A 19760-nucleotide genomic window follows, 5' to 3' on the forward strand; every position below is an offset into this window, starting at 1 on the left:
CCAACCATTCATTGTATTATAAACTGGCAAGACTCCTACAAAGAAAAGCATGACCTTATGTAAGCAATCTTGTTATTAGTAAAGTTAACAAAGAACCATCTAAAGATACCAAAGATTCTATACAGAAAAATTTTAACTGAAAGAAAACGGATGTTGGGCTTGTTTCTTCAAGCCGTGTTCTCCCTTGAACATGCATCTCGCTTGCCTGTCCTGTTATTTTCACTTTGGGATCCTCTCCAGAGCAAGTACTTCTCCCATTCTTTTCCCCTCACATCTTTCTATGCAAGTTTCAATAAAAACTTTCTTGCATCACCAAAACAAAACAAACGAGACACTGGGAAGCTGGAGAGAGAGTACTATGGATAAAGAGTTTGCCTTGCATGTACCTAACCCAGGTTCGATCCCCACATCCCATATGGTCCCCCAAGCAATGGCCGGAGAAATTCTTGAGTGAAGAGCCAGGAGTAAGCCCTGACCAGAAAAAAAAGGACATATCTTCAAGAAAGGCTAGAGCATGTACTTTGCATGCAAGAGTTGGGGGTGGGAGGCGGAGAAGAAAGGAGATACTGTAGTGGGTAGGGCACTTACTTTCACATGGCTGACCCAGATTCAATCCCCATATGATCCACTGAGCACCGCCAGGAATGAACTCTGAGTGCTGAGCCAGAAGTAAGCCCTGGACACCATCTGGTGTGGCTCTTATACAACAGCAAAAACAGTTCTGACTTTGATACCTCAGGGTCCCCTGAACATTGCCAAGAGCAACCTCTAAGCACCAAGCAGAGAGCAACACCTGAGCACTGCAGGGAATGACCCCAAACTAAAGACAGTGCAGAGCTGGGGATCTGACTCGGGTGGTCCAGAACACCACCAGGGTAGGCCTGGTTTCTCCCAGCTCCACAAAAAGACAATGCAGGGGCTGGCGAGATTGGACAGGAGTTAAGGTGTCTGCCTCGCATGTGGTCAACTCCAGTTTGATCCCAGGCACCACACGGAGTCTGATGAGCACCGACCCAGGAGTAAGGTCTGAGCACTGCCAGATTAAGAGTCCAAAACTCCAACCTCCCTTCAAAAAACAGGGACACTGCAAACTGTTTTTCACAATACCCTTACACAAACACCACGGTGATACAAAGGAGGAAAAAGTGATGGCCTACAACTGGCCAATCACAATCAGATTCTGAAATCCTATTTACTTTAGTATTACCTATTACACTTGCTGCAATTTTATAGACAATTTTAACTTCCCACTTCACTTCCTCACTTAATATCTAAAGAGGAAAAACCATTTGGCTTTACCAATAATCACTGATTTTACCCTTTTATCCTATCAATAATCCTTTAGACTAGCATCTCTCAACCAGGGAGGATAAGGCCTCCCGTAGGCCACAGGATATTGCAAAGGAGCCACAGAAAAACATACAAATGGGAACCCTGGAGTGGGACTAGGGGGACAACAGGTGGGACAGGAGGATCACAGAAGAGAAACAAGTTCAAAGGGGGCCATGGTTAGAAAAAGACTGAGAAACACTGCTTTAGGAAAGGACTTCATAAAAATAAAAGTGGAAATCAGAAAACATTTGAAACAAAAAATAAGGTCTTTGAAAACAGTAACATCAGAGAAGCATTCGCAGGTCTAAGAAAATGCAAAAGCAAAATTAAGGTAAGAGGAAAAACTGTATAGCCTGGCTCCACACTGAGGCGGTAAGGCGCAGCCTACAGAGTTCTCTGTCATTATGTAACCCGTGGCTGGCAGAAACACCCTTGTCAGATATTACTCTAGTTCAGCTCCAAATTGCTACTAAGAGGATCCTCTGCAGACTTAGTCACTACTCTAAGACATTAAAGAAACTTCCGCCATATGATCACAGTTACTGATAAGCACACAAAACATTGCAGTATCTGGTCCTTTAGAAGAAATCTATAATTATGTTACAAATGTTTGAAAAACAGAAGTCATCACGATGCTCACATCAATTTACCACTTGAGGGAAAAATAAGGATCATTGAAATAGATAATTCTGCTCTGGGGCCACATCCAGCAATGCTCAGTAGTCATTCCTGGTGCTGTGCTCAGGGGGACCACATCAAACAATAAGCAGTACTAAGGAGCCACATGTAAGGGCTTAAGTTCTATATTATCTCTGGACCATAAGAGCAGTTTTTTTAAGGCTGAGTCAAATTACTAAGTAAACTGCTATTCTTCTCTGAGTATGCTGATTTTCTCTTTATTCAATGGAAATTAACTAGGAGCTGGAGCAGTAGCACAATGGGTAGGGCCTTGCCTTGCATGTGGCTGACCCAGGTTTGACCCGCAGCATCCCAGAGGGTCCCCCGAGAGCCCCACCAGGAGTGATTCCTGAGTGCAGAGTCAGGAGTATCTCCTGAACACTGCTGGGTATGGGCCCCCGAATATGAGCCAGTAACAGCCAGCAGGTGCCATTCCTTGAACCCTCAGTGTATTAAGGCGTTACTTTAAAAGCATCACACACTCCACTACTGCTGCCTTCCCCCTTTCAGGCACGGCGAGGATAGCAACTCCCATTCATTTCTCAGAGCATATGCATTCTGTACTGATGAGAAAAACAACTGAAAAAAATGGCCTCCTTTACCTCTAAGGAAAAGGAATGTTCACACCCAATTTTTTAGAAAGTGCAGATCTCAAAGAAGACTATAAAACACACTCCTGGTATACTTTTGACAACAGTCACAAAGTTATGACACTCTTGCTTTTCTTTTGCTCTGGAAAAGCCCTTGTTCTCTTTGAGCCTGAATCTCTTGTTCTCTCCCCTCACATTTCTCTAAGTTTCTCTAAATAAACTCGTTTTACTTTTTTAAGTAAAAATTACAAAGGAAAAAACTGTACAGGCTAGCCTCTGGACAAGAAAACCGTTAACCCTCGGCTATTACTACCCAACCTCACCACCCATTGGTAACATCCAAGAGGATGCAAAACTGGCTCAAAACTTTCCTCTTGTCACCTGTGGTTCTTACCAAACATCTTCCCCAGACACAGAAAATCAGATTTGTCAAAAGAAGAAAGAGCAATAACTGATCGAAATGCAGCATTTGCACTTACAATACATACAAAAAGCTTTTCAGAGGGAAGGGCGAAATGGCTGACAGAGTTGGATGATACAAAAGCTATTAAAAGAATAACGCTTTAAAATGATACTTCACAGAAGCAAAGAAAATTAAAAACAACAGAAATACTTACTTTCCCCTCCATGAGTGTTTTGTTGTGTAGAAACACGCCAGGTCCTTATTCTCCCTAATTATATTCATTTTGTGTTGAAACCTGTAAGATAAAAGTACAGGTTAACATCGTGAAGTGTTAGTTATCCTTAGATTTTCCTGAATCTCCTATTTTACACTTTCGAAATTGCAATGCGTAACTGAAAGGCCTGGCCTGTAATATTGATTTTATGCATAGCTTCTCCTAAAAAGTCCATAAAGGTTAAAGCAGAGGGGGCGGCAGGGAGGAGGAGGCTGGACAGAGAATGGGGTGACAGGCTTACCTCGAAGGTAACTGGCCCTGGCTCAATCCCCAGTATCACATATGGTCCTGTATGCAGTCAGGAGTGATCGGAGCACAGAGCCAGGAGTAAACCCTGAACACTGCTGGGTGTGGCACCCCCAAACCAAAGGAAAGCAGAAGGACAGTGAAGTAGTGCGTGTTCTCCCTCCCCCACGCCTCCAACACACTATTCTCCCTACGACACTGGGTTTCTCGAAACATCACTGGGAGGGAGAAAGAAAAGGTAAAGGTAAAGGCGAATCAGCATGTCTTCCACCACTTGCTAAAGGCAAATTTTGATTTGCTTTTTTGTTAGCGAGCGACACCAGCCTGTGTTCAGGGCTTCCACCTGGCTCTGTGCTCAGGGGTCACTTCTGGCAGTGCTGAGGGGTGGGGGACCCTATGTGGTGTCAAGGATCAAACCAGGGTCGGCTACATGCTAGGCGAGAGCCTTATGCCCTCTGTATTATCTCTCGCCCTGTTATGTCTATTTTAAGATTAGTGCGTTGACTCTCTTCCCCCTCCCTCTCCCCTCCCCCACCCTCCCTCATCCGGTGTTCCATAACATACTTCCTTCTATGCCTATTTTGGATGTCTCCTTCAAGTGGACTCAAACACCATGTGATCACTGTAACTACCTTCTTTCACTTGGCAGTAATACGCCCAAAGTTCATCCAAGTTTTAACATGGTTCAGTTTCCTTCCACTGTGTGAAAAACACTATTTTATTTACCTATTCATGCACTGGTGAACAGACTGGAGCGATAGCACAGTGGGTAGGGCCTTTGCCTTGCACATGGCCGACCCAGGTTCGATTCCTTCGTCCCTCTCGGAGAGCCCAGCAAGCTACCCGTGGGATATTCAATATGCCAAAAACAGTAACAACAAGTCTCACAATGGAGATGTTACTGGTGCCCACTTGAGCAAATTGATGAACAATGGGACGACAGTGCTATAGTGTACTGGTGAACATTTATGTTCTTTTTACATTCTGGCTCTGTCATTTTAGTCTTATGCATCAAGCTGCGAAACATTTGTTTTGTGGGGCCAGAGCAATAGTACAGCAGGTAGAGCATTTGCCTTACACGCAACTGACCTGGTTTCAATCCCTGGCATCCTATACGGTCTCCAGAGCCCCACCAGGGGTAATTCCTGAGTGCAGAGCCAAGAGTAACCCCTGAGCATTGCTGGATGTGGCCCAACCTCCCCCCATTCCCCAATAAATGAAAATAAACATTTGTTTTGTGTGAAGATATGTTTTCATGTCTACTGGGTAGATATCTCAGGGGTGAAAACAATTTTATTGCTTTTAATATTACTTTACTTTTTGAGTTTGAGACCATATCAAGTGGCACTCAGGGGTCATTTCTGGTGTGTTCATTGAGTCTTATCTAGTTCTGGGGCTTGATCACATGCAAGGCAAGAGCTTTATCCCATGTACTATCTCCCTAGGCTCCAAATCCACAATCTTAAAGATATCTCTATCGTGAAATGGCTATCTCCGTTCCTGCTTATTAGCAAATTAGCAAGAACCTCTGCACGTGGTGTATAGCCCTCCCGCAGCACCGGCATTATGGCTGATCTCTTCACCTCCTTCAAATCTGTGTTTGAATGTCACCTCTACACTGAGGCCAGTCCTCACTATCTTTTTTTCAACTACAACCATCCTCTTCATCCTATATTCTCTATTCCCTGACATCAGCTCACTTATCCTCAGCCCAGCACATTTCATAATTTAATGTACAATCTATCATATTTATAATTCACCTAATCCTACTAGTCCAGAAAAAGACATTTGTGTCTTAAACTCAGTGGTATATATATCCCCCAGAACCTGCAAGAGCACCCAACACACATACTCAATACACATGAATGAATGAATGAATGAATGAATGAATGAAAGCAATCCCATGGAAAATTCTGATGTCCACTTCAAACTAACAAAGATTCCCAAGTAAGATTTTATAAAATTGTCTAGAAAAGCATCGACCAATGGCCTGAGGAATAGTAAAAGAACCACAGATAGCAACAAGCTTAGAGAAATTTTTATTGTTACCAGAGAGGAAATTTCTCATCCATCTTCCTCCTGGACACATGAAACAGTGACCTACAGTCCATGGCTACTTGGGAGTTTGCCATGCTTGGCTTCCCAAGCCAGTGAACATTATTAGGTGCTCTGAGTACCTGCCAAGGGAGCGAAAAACTAAGTCTACAGACAATACTTCTCCTCAGACACTGTTAACTAAGGAGTAAAGGAAGAAAGCAGAGCTCAGACAAGGTGAACGGCTGGAATCCAAGAGCAGAGCAGATTCCTAGGCCAGACCTTATGACACAGATCAGGGCTGGAGAGACAGCACAGGGGCTTATGGTTGTTTGCCAAGCCTGCCTAGCTGACTCCGTCTGACAGTCCCAGGAATCACATATGGTCCGCTGGGCATCGCCAGGAGTGACCCCGGAGGACCGGTGGGTGGCGTCCCCAGAGATACTGAAATGTCTGACTTCTATCAAGAACCTATCCCGGGGAGGCCATCTAACTACTCTCGGCACCAGCAGCTTCTTGCAGAAATGCCTCCAGACTGTGAACTAAGCCACGGCCCCATGCCGCCCCAGGAGGGGAAAGGTTTTTCTCTCTCAGCTTTTCCTTTCCAGGGGAGCAGCGTGGCAACCGCCATCTTATAAGGCCCACTAAACAGAGTACGAGCTTGCAATGATGCAATTTTTGGCAGAAATTTCCCTGGACTTAGCTACTAAAACACAGAAATCCAAAACCTTCTATCTCTTCATTCTCAGCAAGGGAAAACAAATTATCAAATGCTGCCTTTTCAGCAGGTTTGATTTTGGGGGGAAAATTCCAAATAATAATAGTGAGTTTTATGGCGAAATATTGAATGCAATCAAGGTAAAGAGAAAGTAAAATGAAAATTATCAGCTACACAGGCGGGGGCGGGGGGGCGAGGGCGAGGGATGGGTGTTTGAGCATTGTATCACTGAGACTTTAGCCTGAATCTTTGTAACTTTTCACACGGTGATTCAATTAAAAAAAAAAAAAGAACCTATCTTGGGGAAAATCAACAAGAACGAAAATGGGCTTCAGGAAATATTGGCTCTATAACTGTGACTTCAAAGTAAAGGTGAAAAATATTGTGGGCTTAAAAAAAATTGGCGGGGGGATCTTTAGGGGGGCAAGCTCAGTGTTGCTCAAGGGGTATTCCTAGCTCTGTGCTTGGGGGAACATGCAGTACTGGCGATTGAACAGGGAGCCTCCTGCATGCCAGGCATGTGTTCTGTCCGTGAGTTATTGCTCCGGCTCCAATAAGAAGGATGCCTAATAACTATGTGTGTATTAGTGGGAGGTGAGACTAGGAGAGCAAAATAATTCCCAGTAAGAAGGCAAATTTAAGAGCAGAAGAAAAAAAAAAAAAACCTAAGGGTAGGAGAGATGACAGGAGGCAAGGCACTTGACTTGCATGTGGTTGTGACCCTGCTTCAAATACCTGATACCACCTATAGTCCCCTGAGCCACGGCCAGGGGTCACTCATGATGGGAGTCAGGACTAGCCCCTAACACTGCTCAGTGTGGCCCAAGACCCACCCCCAAAGAATAAAACTAAAGAACGACCTCATAAGGGCCTGGGAGAATAGCTACAAGGGCGGCAGCACATGCTTTCATGCAGGAGCACAAGGCTCAATCCCCCGCACACACGGTCCCCAAGTACTCTGGGAGTGGTCCAAGGCCCAACGCTCACCCACCCCCAAAAGAACAACAGTACTGTCTCAAAGGGCTAAGCGAGGACTAAAGGAGACAACCCTTCATCAAGCCGGTGTGAGGCGTGGCGCAAACAACACTCCAAACTATTAACTGCAATCATAATAATTACTACAGTTCTTTAGATTTACTACCCCAGATATGCAACGATTACTTTGAGACTATTTCTAGTGACTCTTTCATTAAGATTGCTTATGGGTCCCTACTTACGGCATTTGGGGGAAAGGTTATGCTTTAATTACTTCATCTCCAAGGCTTATGAATTAATTTCAATCCTAGCACTCTTCAGTGTACAACATTTAGAATTTCTACCCTCAAAAATAAAGGCTGAAGGGCCAGAGAGATAGTACAGTGGGTAGGGTGCTTGCCTCACATATCTGACCCATACTCGATCCCCAACACCCCCTGTGGTCCCTGAGCACCACCAGGAATGATTCCCTGAGGGTAGAGACAGGAGTAAGCACTGAATACTGCCAGGCGTGGCCAAAGTACAAAGAAAAAATTTTTTAAATAAAAATAAGTTTGGTGAGGAATATACTTCAGTGGTAAAAAACATCTTTCATATATATGATCCCTGGCAATAAAAATGACTAATAAAAAGTACAGTATTTTCTTTTGGATAGTACAAGAGATCAAACCCAAGGGCTTATGAAAGGCATGCCCTACCACTGAGCGACATCTCCAGTCCCTAAAAAAAACAGAGCATACTGTTGATTTAATTAGTATTCAGCTCAACATATATATTTGCTAAACCAGATGAAGTATGAGGACATCATCTTATTATCGTATTTTTTAAACTTACCCTTCCATTAACGGTTTTTTGTTTGTTTTGTTTTGTTTTTTGTTTTGCTTTTTGGGTCACATCTGGCAATGCACAGGGGTCACTCCTGGCTCTGCACTCAGGAATTATTCCTGGCAGTGCTAAAGGGACCATATGGGATGCTGGGAATTGAACCCGGGTCGGCCGCGTGCAAGGCAAATGCCCTACCTGCTCTGCTATTGTTCCAGCCCCCCCTCATTAACGGTTTTAACATATAAATATCATACTTAAGATACACCTCTAAGTCACGATTTAAGAAAACTTATGAAAAAATGAACATCACACTCTGAAAAATTGAATCTATTCAGTAACTCCTCTGAACACTGAAGGACGGGTGCTGGGGGCCCCACCTGGTCAGTGCCCAGGGACTGTGCGGTGCTGGGGTGGACCCTGGCCCCCCACGAACCAAGCATAAGTTCAGACCACTGAGGCAGCTCTCCAGCCAGCACATATTTCTTTAATAAATTATCTGGTGATGCTAAAATCGTTCTCAGATACAAAAACTCTTAAGCAGCCATTAATTCCCACCAATGTAGCTCTGTAGCACTGTCGTCCCGTTGCTCATCAATTTGCTGGGGCAGGCACCAGTAATGTCTTGCACATAGCCGACCAACAATGCTTCACTGTCACTGTCATCCCATTGCTCACCGATTTGCTCGAGAAGGCACCAGTAACGTCTCCATTGTGAGACTTGTTACTGCTTTTGGCTCTCTGAGAGGAGCGGAGAAATCAAAGCCCAGTCGGCCTTGTGCAAGGCTAACGCCCTACCCGCTGTGCTATCGCTCCAGCCCCCAACAATGATTTTTTTTAAAAAATGGATTTTCTAGAACCAAGCACCGAGAGTATCAAGCAGTTAAGAGCTGTGACAATCAATAACTGGACGACACTGATTCAGTGCGTGGTTTCAGTTAACACCTGAGCACCACTTGCTGGGGCTGCTATTCGAATCAGCAGGAATTCACCCATTCAAACTATCACCTAAATCCATCTCCTTCCATACATTAGGGTGCCACTTCAAATTCTCAAGACCGAAGAGACAAATTCAAGTTTACATGCGTTTGAAACTAAATCACACAGAAAGCGTCTTCAGTGTTTGCAAGTCACTCTCCCTTCTTGTCATCTCATATCCTAGTACGATGCTCTCAGCAGAGCTCTTGGAAGATAACTTCATAGTTCAGGCTTCACAGAAAACTGTACTCTGTAAAAGTCAAATGCAGATAGCACCGGGGTTAAGGAGCTTGTCTCGCTGGTGGTGACGCTGGTGTACGCCCTGGCACTGTATATGGAACCCAGAGCAGCTCCCGCAGCACAGTGAGAAATAGCCCATGAGCACTGCTGGGTGTGGCCCGCAAATTCCTCAAAATTAAAAAATAAATAAATAAATAAACAAAACCTTAAACCAAACTCAGGGCATTTCGGTTAGATTTCACGTTTTCCAACAACATCCCTTGCTTCATGCTAATACTTAATGCTTTCCCATTTTTTATCTTAAACAGGAAATAAAACTAGTAATAACCTGAAGCATTTAGAGATCAAGTGAGAATGCTCGTTTAGAAAAAATGATTTTGACAGAAACCCCTGAGATCTGAGAGCTTCCTGAGCCAGAGCCTACATTTTCTCCAGCACTGGGCACTGTACATGGTCCCCTGAGCACTGTCATTGTGATCCCTTAGCACAGAGCCAGGAATAAACTTTGAACAGCCAGGTGAGGCCCCAAAACAATAATAGTAATAATAATTGAAAAAAAAAAACCCTTCTTTTATTTTAACCTGAATTTAGAATCTTAACCTAATCACTGGTTAGTTCAAAAACAAGGCAAAGCATTTGAATGGTTAACTGAACCTTAATTTTTACCCAGATTAAAAAGCTACAACTAGACTGTCTTAGAATGTGCTGTGCAGGGAAGAAAACTGCTATGAACTTTAACCCGCTTTGTAAACCTTGAATTTTTAATTCTCAGCTTCCTGTTTTAGTAACTCAAGCACAGGTAAAAGCATTTCCTTCTAGATGGAAACAAGTCAATATATATATACTACAGATGATACCTACAGTAAGGAGCGCTTTGCTGTTATACAAGTACATCACAAAGTAAAGTTTTATGGCGTCCACTCGTAGCTTTAACATAGTAAGGAGCCCGGTAACTGCAGAAATATTTATCATTAGAGGACAAAGTTGGCTATAATATCAAGTTTCAACTGACAGTCCTATCTCCAAATAACTGCCCAGAAGGTATAACATTGACACCTCTGTCTGCACTGCCTGACACATCAAAATCTGCACCAACATAGGTTGAGGCAAAATAACCTAATACATAGACATTCTTCTTTGGGCCGGGGGTGGGGGGGGGGCGTGCACATGAGGCTGTACTCAGGGCTCTGCACTCAGCAGGGATCACTCCTGGTAGGGCTCAAAGGACCAAATGGGGTGCTGGGGATCGAACACAGGCCAGCCCCGTGCAAGGCCTTACCTGCTTGCTATCTCTCCAGCCCCAATTTTTAAAAAATTTATTCCTTTTCATTTAAAAACAGGATACATATTCATGAAATAAAAGGCAAGGGAAAATTCAAAAGCAAGCCCTAAATTTGAAACAATGCCTTTAATGCTACCTTACAAGCAGACGGGGTGAAGAATACAAACTGTAGCAGTTAATTTTTTGACGTTTTCAACTCACTCAAAATCAAATACTGAGAAAGATACCTTTCTCTTCAGATAACTTTAATCACATATACACTGAGTTCATTAAGGAAATAATTCTTCTCAAGAGACTCCTGTTACAAAAAATTTTCCTTGGAGCCGAAGTTATAGTAGAATGAGTAGGGTGGCTGCCGTGCATGTAGCCAACCAGGTTTGGTCTCCATCGGGGTGATCTCTGAGCACAGAGCAACCAGGAGTAAGCCCTGAGCATCACCAGGTTGTGGCCCAAAACAAAAAAAAAAATTTTTTTTTCAAGAAAGATACATGATTATGAACTTCCCTTTCCAAAACTTGTAAATGCCTCTGAATAATCTGAAAATAACTAAGAAGGGGCTGGAGAGATAGCACAGCGGGTAGGGCGTTTGCCTTGCACGCGGCCGACCCAGGTTCGATTCCCAGCATCCCATATGGTTCCCAAGCACTGCCAGGAGTAAGTCCTGAGTGCATGAGCCAGGAGTAACCCCTGTGCATTGTGGGATGTGACCCAAAATGGGGGAGGGGGTGGGGGGAAACACCAAGAAAATGTGCTCACTTGAACAATTATGTAAAATTAATGCTGATCATTTACATATTTCTCACTTGAAAATTGTGTGAGATTCTTAAGACTTAATTTATATTTTATTTTATATTTGTAGCTAATTTGGCCTCTGCAAGAATAAACTGTATTAGTTCAATAAGCTCACAAACAGGCACATGAGGAGCAATCTTGTCCTCTGAGGCAATTTAGAGGTGTACCTCATGAGATTTTCAATTGCCATATTTGAACGTGTTGCTGTTTTTGTGTTTATCAAACGTGTAATATAGGAATGAATTTCCAAACCATATGCAGAACAAAACTTGAACGTTTTACAGCAAGCACCCTAATATCCAGACATAAACAATTTTCTTTTAACCTCATGCACAATAGCAGTATGTAAGTTTCTAGTTTCACTTTTTCAAATCTATTATTCCCAACTCTTCTATAAGGATTTTCAATTCACAAAACAGACCCGTAACTATAGGCTAATGACTGAGGAGGGATTTACTTGACTTTTACCTTGTGGTCTCGTTGGTATATCCTAGGGGCCAAGAGGGGAGACAGTTGGGAAGCCTTGCACCAGATGACTAAAGAAAACAAGCCTGAAGTCCATGGGAAAGAATTTTAGCTCAGCATAAAATTTATCAACTATTTAAGATAGTCTCCTACATTCCTAACTACACAAATCCTTCCATTATGTTCTAGCAATTATAGCTGACAAAATCAGAATACTAAAATAATCATTTGAGATTGTTTTAGGAGGGTTGTTTTCAATCTGTTCATCAAAATCCTACTTCAACTGCAAAAAGACAGTAGCAATGGGAATTCATTAAATATGTGAAAGGGACTCAGGCAATGTCATTTACTCCAAGGGCACGTTACAGCATTTACAGCTGTAAGGAGCGGGTGGGACAGTACAAGGGTTAAGGCCCTTGCCTTGCAAGTGGTGAGACTGACCACATGACCAGGACTAGCTCCCGAGCCCAAGCCCCACTGAGTATGGCCCAATTATCAACCCTCTCAGTTCTCCCCCCACATACAAATAAACAACCTACAGAATCCCACTGGATTTTAACTTCGTTGTTTCAGAGATCACTCTTCTTCATAAGCATACACACTTGATAAAAGTACAAGTAAAACTCAAATATGCACGCAGCTGAACAAAGTTAAGAGCATCTGAAAAGAATTACTAGCAAATGCTAAGTTTCTCTTTATTGACTAACCATGCTTAAACGACCTTTGAACGTATCTGTCCCATCCTGAGACAGTGATTCTAAAACAGAGTGCAAAATACGTTATGGCATTTTGACAGATTCATCCATTCTTTCCCTTTATGATGCAACCCAAAAACTCATTGCCAAACCAAGTCCAGTTTTTTCCTATTTTCCAGAAATTGTGAAAGTGTGAAATGTCTTGCACTTGGACCTAGGTATTCCTGGAAAACTGACACTACGTAACATACATTATGTAATCTAATATGCCATGTCTAAATAGTCTTGTCTATGAATACAGCTATTCCAACTATCTCTTGTCGTCTACTTCTACTTATGCCTGTAAATGTGATTCTTACAGTGCGTCTGGTAACAGGTAGTGTCACATTTAAAGTGATACTGAGAGCTAAAATCTGCATCTTCTGGTTGGAGTGATAGTACAGTGGACAGGGCATTTGCCTGGCATGGGCTGACTGAGTTTTGATCCCCGGCATCCCACTTGGTCCCCAGAGCACTGGCAGGAATAATTCCTGAGTGCAGAGCCGGGAGTAATCCCTTACCACTGCTAGATATGACCCTTGCCAAAACAGAAAAAAATTGCATTTTGTTATAAAGAAAATGCAGTATGAGACTAATACCCAAGGACAGTAGAATCAAGAGCCAAGAGGACTGGTCCATGGTTGAAAACTTGCCACAAGTGGAAGGGGAGGGCAGTTAGGACAGAGAAAAGACCACTGTATCAAGTGAATCAGAAATGGTCACTCTGGACACGAACTGAGAGGAGGTAAAGGGATAATAATTACTGTATAACAGTAATCACTGCCGGAGCCATAGAGGCACACTGGTTGGGAGCAGGGGGCTGGGGCTGGAGAAGGTGGGAGGAAAACTGATGACACGGCAGGAAATGTACTCTGGTGAAGGCATGGTGTTGGAACTTTGACTGAAATCCAATCAGGAAAAACTTTGTAACTGTGTATCTCATAGTGACTCAATTAAAAAACTACACCTTGCAATCTTTAATTTATTTCCATTTGTTTCTTCTCTGCCTTCTCTTGTTTAAATGAGCATTTTCAATAATTATGTTTTTCCTTTTCTAATGACTTAGCATTTCATAAAAATTTTTAGCTGTTGCCTTATGGCTTATATTTAGTCTTTACTCAACCAATCTACCGTCATATAAGACACTTTGCAGACTGAGTTTACTTTCAACTGCCCTTTCTATCTCTGAGCTATTATTTCACAAAAACACAATCTACTATTGTTACAAACTTTTAGAGCAATTAAAACGTGAAAATTGTGGTATTTGTTTATTCATTTATTTTGTAGGCACAGATTTTAGTTCATCTAAGTAAAGAACTTTAACATTTTATGAAGAGTAGATCTGTGGGCATTAGGGTTTCTTGGCCTTTGGTCTGTCTTTATTTTTTAGGTTTTGATTTATTTTGAGGCCACACCCAGCAGTGCTCAGGGATCACTCCTGGCAGGCTCAGGGAACCATATGGGGTGCTGAGGACCAAACTCCAGTTAGACACATGCAAGGCAAGCACGCTACCCACTATATTATCTTCCCGGTCCTATATTTTGTCATTTTTGAAAGATACCCTGCGGTGTTTTATTTTGAGCTTTAAAGCTATTCATTATTCTCCTGATTGCACGGTTTCTTGGCTATATGCTTATCTTTTTTTCTGTTACAATGTTTTTCTTGGTTTATCTTAAGATTTTCTCTTTGTCCTTTGCTTCCATCAATCTGAATGTACCTATAGGCATTATGTATACTTTGGGGGGAATCTTCAGGGGCTGCAGGTACTTATTCTGTTTCATGTTCTCCGAGCTTTTTGATCTATAGTGATACTCAACACTAATTTTGAAAAATTGTCTAACTTCCAAATATCTTTAGCATTCCTTCTGTTCTTGTTTTCTAGGATTTGTTTTGCATCAGTTAAAGTGTCTGATATTCCTAAGCTCTTCGATGTTGTTTTTTTAAAACTTGTTCTTCATTGGGTAATTTTTACCAACCAAAATCTGTAATGCCAAGTTTAATAATGAGCCCAAAGGTATTTTGCAACTTTTACCTGTGTGATGAAATTTCTAGAATTTCCATTCTGATTCTTAGTTTCTCTGAGATGAAACTAAGTATCTTACCATACAAGTTTCCCACACTGTATTTTTAATACTATAGTTCCGAGAGTATCTTGCCTGCACGCCAGAGCCTGGCATGCTATCCGTGGCGTATTCGATATGCCAAAAACAGTAACAAGTATCACAATAGAGACATTACTGGTGCCCAGTCGAGCAAATTGATGAACAACGGGATAACAGTACTACAGTTCTTTAAAACTTCCTACCAAATATCATCATGTCTTCATTTACATATTTTTCCTCTTGGAAATTTTGTACCTTGTGTTCTTTGCAATACTTTTTGTTAAATGCTGGACAAGTGGTACATGACTACAGAGACAGAGGTAATTTTTTCAACGAGTAATGAGCGTATCTTTCCTTCTTTTAAGTTTATTTTTTGGTTTTGGGGCCACACCCAGTGATACTCAGGGAACCATGTGGGATGATGCAGACTGAACCCAGCTCAGCGGTGTGCAGGGCAAGCACCCCACCCACCGTACCAACTCTCAAGTCCCAAGGTTTTTAGTTTAGTTCATCTGTTGATGAGTTGGGCTGAGTTCATGGTTTGCTGCAGGTGGGGGTGACCCCAGTGTATTTCTACAAACTTCAAATACCTGCAGAATGGCTTGTGTCTAAAAGTGGATGGTTGAATCAAGCAATATCTGATTTTTTGTGTTGTGCCTCTCTACACAATCTTGTTCCTGTCCCTGCAGTATTTTGCAGTTACCTTTTATGCGAAACCTGATGGTGGAGGGTTGGGGAAGAATGATCTGTTGTTCTCACAAAGCTAAGTCTTCGGCTCATACTTCATCTCTCCATCTAAGGAGTGTGACCTCGGTTACCCTGGCTGCATTATGGGGATTCAAAGCCTGTCCCTCAAGAGAAGATTCTTTCCCCCCTCTCTAGTCTACCTTCATATTTCAATAAAGTTTTATCTAAAAAGAAGGTCTAAAGCTTCTTTTCCCCATAAGGCCAAAGTTAGATGGTAACATTCACAACTACTGATATTACAAGGATCTGGAATAAAGTGGGTGTTTTTGACGTGATGTAGTTGAGAAACTCTCATTAGGTGCTGTTTCAAAACTCTCTTTTGGGCCAGAGAGAGTCCAAGTCACTAAGGTGCTTTCTAACATCTGCACATCTCATTCAGTCCCCAACACAGCACGTGGTCACCAGTGCACCACCAGGAATGATCCTGAGCACAGTCAGATGTGGCCCAAGAGTTCAAAAGCAAACAAAAAACAATCATAAACCAGCGCTAAACATTATAGGCAATATTCAGGCCTAAACCTATCAGCAGCAACTAAACTTCTGTTTCTATTTATCTGTACAGACTTCCTTCTATATGATTAATCTGTTGTTAATCATCTTAAGTGCCTGAGAGCAGCACAAAGAGGTGTCCAGGCAAAGGAAACCTCAAATTCACCTGTGTAAACAGAAATGCTTGAGGAGTGGAGTCAAATTATTGGAAACAGATCCCTTTCGGTTCAACAGTAATTCAGTATCTATTCAGTACCAGACTCCACTTTTTTTTCCCTTTACAAATTAAAAACCAGTCCCATTAAAGGTTACTTGGCAACCATCTCTACTTATTTGTGGGTAGGTAAATCCTTACAAATAACTCAGACCTCCCCTGACTCCTCTCTGATAATGCCCCTCTACTGTAGATATTCACATTAGAAAAACAGACTGTCCACCGCCTCCCAGAGAGGAAAAAATTGGGTGTTTTCCATTAACCAGCTCATTTTCCATTAACTGGACCACAGTCTCAGGTTCTCCACAGGCCTGCATCTCTCTTGATACCCCTCTGACTCCACATTTCCTCTGTCAATATGTTCTACTTCCTGTTTTCAAATCTGATATAAGGAAATCTCTTCTAAACCGGATCTTAGTTTCCAATGCAGGACTAGCAAGCAAAAGTTGAAAATATCGCAATATAACCACTCCCCTAAGAGTTTGCATTCATTTACAGTATGTCATCGGCTAACTAAGTTTAAATATGCAAATACACGTATACCAATAATGAGTATTTCCCAGAAACTAAAGAATTGTGAAACCAAGTCTTTTTAGGATACCAAATTTCTGGTAAGTTGTTTTCTAAATTCCCTTATTATTTATTTTTTTAAAGGCAACTTCGGTTTCAGATTCCCATAAACTCAAGAGTCTTGGTGATGCACTACTACATACCCTGACCACTGGGAGAGATTTCCTTAAGCTCTGTAACTACTACTTTGAGACGTAGAATCCGATCCATTACTGGAAGAAAAGTCTCAGGAAGAAGGAACATTGCTGGGAAGGTCCTAAATAAATAATCTCAAGTTTTACTCTTTTTCTGAAGACACCATGCCCCCAGCCTCAAGAGATACCCAGTGTCTAAACCCCTGCAAAGAAACACCAGCATCCAGCAGAACACCCTCTACCCCAACACACACACACACACACACACACACACACACACACACACACACACACACACACACGAACTTGAAGAGGCTCAAGTGGTACCCAGTGTCTAAACCCCTACAAAGAGACTGTAGCATCGGGCAGAACACCCTCTGCCCAACACACACACACACACGCTCAAGAGGTACCTAGTGTCTCTCTGCCCCAACACACACACACTCACTCACTCACTCACTCACTCGAGGCTCAAGAGGTACCCAGTGTCTAAACCGCTGCAGAGAGACACCTGCATCGGGCAGAACATCCCCAGCCCCAACACACACGCACACGCACACACACGTTTGGAGGGGACCAAGGTGGGAAATCATACTCTGGGGGAGACCCCCTAGCCTCACTCTGGGGAGAGTTAGTTTTTAAAAGCCTCCCTCCACGCGCGAGCTACCCCACCACCTGCAAAGGACCGCGGCCACAGTGTGGAGCCCGGATGGGAACCGAGCGCCGGGCGCGGAGGACAGAGCCAGGCGCTCCCCGGAGGGTGCGCGTGCGGGGGCCACCGGGCACCGTGCAGAGAGAAGCCCCCGCGGGCAGCCCCCTCGGCAGAGAGGGGGAAAGCCTTGGGTGGAGGGGAGGGGAGAGGAGGGGAGGCGCGGGCTTGCTCTGAAGATCAGGCGGCGACTCGGGCAGGGGCGACCAGGGGGCTCCCCCCTTTCCCTTTCCCGAGGAAACGAAACAAAGCTGAGAGCAAAAAAAAAAAAAAAAAAACTAAGAAAGAAAAAGTCAAAGTCGAGGCGGGACGTGGCGGGGGGCGGGAGGGGAGGAGGAGAGGAGCGGCCGGGGGCGGCCGGGGGGCGCGGGCGGCGGCCGCGGGGGAGCCCCGAGGGCGGAGCCCCAGGGGGAGCGGGGCGCCCGGGGGAGGATGTGCGGCGGCGCCCGAGCCCGGCAGCGCCCAGGGCCAGCGCCTCGGGGGAGGCGGGGGGCAGCCCCGGGGGCAGGCGCGCGGCGCGTCCTTCCGCAGACCCCCACCCCCGCCCCGCGCACGCCCACCCACGGCCCCGCGGCGTGCGGGGCGGGGGGGAGGGTGGGAGAAGGCGGAGCCCCCCGAGTTCGGGGTTCTGGAGCGCCTTTACCTTCGCGGGAGGCTGGAGAGGCTCCAGCACGAGCTCCTCCCGCCGCCGGCTCCGCGTCCAGAGGGGGACGAAGCGCGCTCCGGCCTCCTCGCGCTCGCGACTTCCCCTTTCCCGCGCCGGGGCCCAGTGGCTGGGCGGCCGCGGGTTCCTGCTGCCGCCGCCGCGGCGCTGCCTCCCCGCCCCCTCCGCCTCCTCCCTCGGCCTCTCAGAGGCTCGCTCTGGAGGCCGCCATCTTCGCTCGGGCTGCCAGCGACCGCGCTCCAGCACGCCTGCGTCGCCGCCGCCCGGCCTGTCACGAGACCCCGTCAGCTGATGCCGGCGCTTCCGCCTCGGGCCCCGCCCCCTCGCCGGGGCCACGCCCCCTGGCCCGCCCCCGCCCCAGCTCGCATGCGCAGAAGTGGCGAGGCCGGCACTGTCAGGAGGCCCCGGAGTCCCAGCCGGCGCCGGAGAGACCCGCCCCTCGGGGCGTGTCGGGATGGACACGCCCCCCCGCCGCGCCAGGGAGGGCGGGACACGCCCTCCAGCGTGTTCTCCGGGGACCACGCCCCTCGGCTTGTGACTCGGGCGCGCGGAGTGGTGGGTTAGGCTGAGGTCCAGTCCTGTTTTAAAGCGTTCTTGCCAAACTGACCTTTGACTTCTCGTGATAAGGTGTATGCAAGAGGCAATCTAACATCTCAGATTATTATTCAGAGGTTTCAGTCCTCTAGGGTGGCCCAAACGAAGGTAAAAGGGGTTCCCGGATGCCTCTTGCCTTTTTTGCTGGGAGCAGGGCCAGGAAGGTAAACTGATAATGCCTCTTTTTTTTTTTTTTTGGCATTTTGGGTCACACCCGGTGATGCTCAGGGTGACTCCTGGCTCAGCACTCAGGAATCACTCCTGGCGGTGCTCAGGGGACCACATGGGATGCTGGGAATCGAATCCGGGGTCGGCCACGTGCAAGGCAAACGCCCTACCTGCTGTACTATCGCTCCAGTCCCAGTGCCTCTATTTTTTTGTTGTTTTTTTTGTTGTTGTTGATCGTCATCTTCAATGCAGAAATTACTGTTTTTCAGATAAATCAGGTTCCGGCTTCCCATTATTTTGGACTTGGTATTGGAGCCAAAGCAATCTGACCTGCAGAATCTGCCCTCTAGATACCATCTCCCAAGAACGCCTAAGGGAACTGGGGGATGGGAGACCAGCTAAAGACCCCAGAGTATTGTGTCACCTGCGGGCAGAGATTTATAAGGACGTTCCTTCACTCCCAGACCTCAACTCTTAACTACTGTTCAAAATTAGGTGATTCTGCTGCAGACTTCACAGTCTGGGTGTGTAGTGTGGCTTGCATGCAAGTATACTGTTTGTTTTGTCATAACCAGTGATGCTCAGGGGTTTCTTCTGGTTCAGCACTCAAGAATCATCCTGGCAGTGTGTATGGGGAACTTAGGGGATGTCAGGGTCAAACCAAGGCTAGCCTTGTGCAAGGCAAGGCCCTACCCACTGTACTATCTCTCTGGCCCTGGATACATATTTTTAAATGATTAAGATCTGCTGAGGAGTTTAATACTCCTTGTTTGGCTCATTTTGTTTAGTTCTTTGTTTTTTTAGA

General features: G+C 44.9%; 1 protein-coding gene across 1 annotated transcript in view; it reads right to left on the reverse strand.

The window, feature by feature from the left end:
* DNAJC13 (DnaJ heat shock protein family (Hsp40) member C13) overlaps positions 1-18429 on the reverse strand; it is a 116328-nt gene extending 97899 nt beyond the window's left edge. The window contains exons 1-2 of the mRNA XM_055135759.1: positions 18173-18429; positions 3218-3298 (exon numbers count right to left, since the gene is read on the reverse strand). Coding sequence (XP_054991734.1) covers positions 3218-3285 — 68 coding nt within the window. The 5' untranslated portion in view covers positions 3286-3298; positions 18173-18429. The remainder of the gene's footprint in view (positions 1-3217; positions 3299-18172) is intronic.
* Between the last annotated feature and the right edge of the window lie 1331 nt (positions 18430-19760).

The sequence above is a fragment of the Sorex araneus genome, chromosome 4 (genome assembly GCF_027595985.1).
Source record: "Sorex araneus isolate mSorAra2 chromosome 4, mSorAra2.pri, whole genome shotgun sequence".
In the NCBI taxonomy this organism is placed as follows: domain Eukaryota; kingdom Metazoa; phylum Chordata; class Mammalia; order Eulipotyphla; family Soricidae; genus Sorex; species Sorex araneus.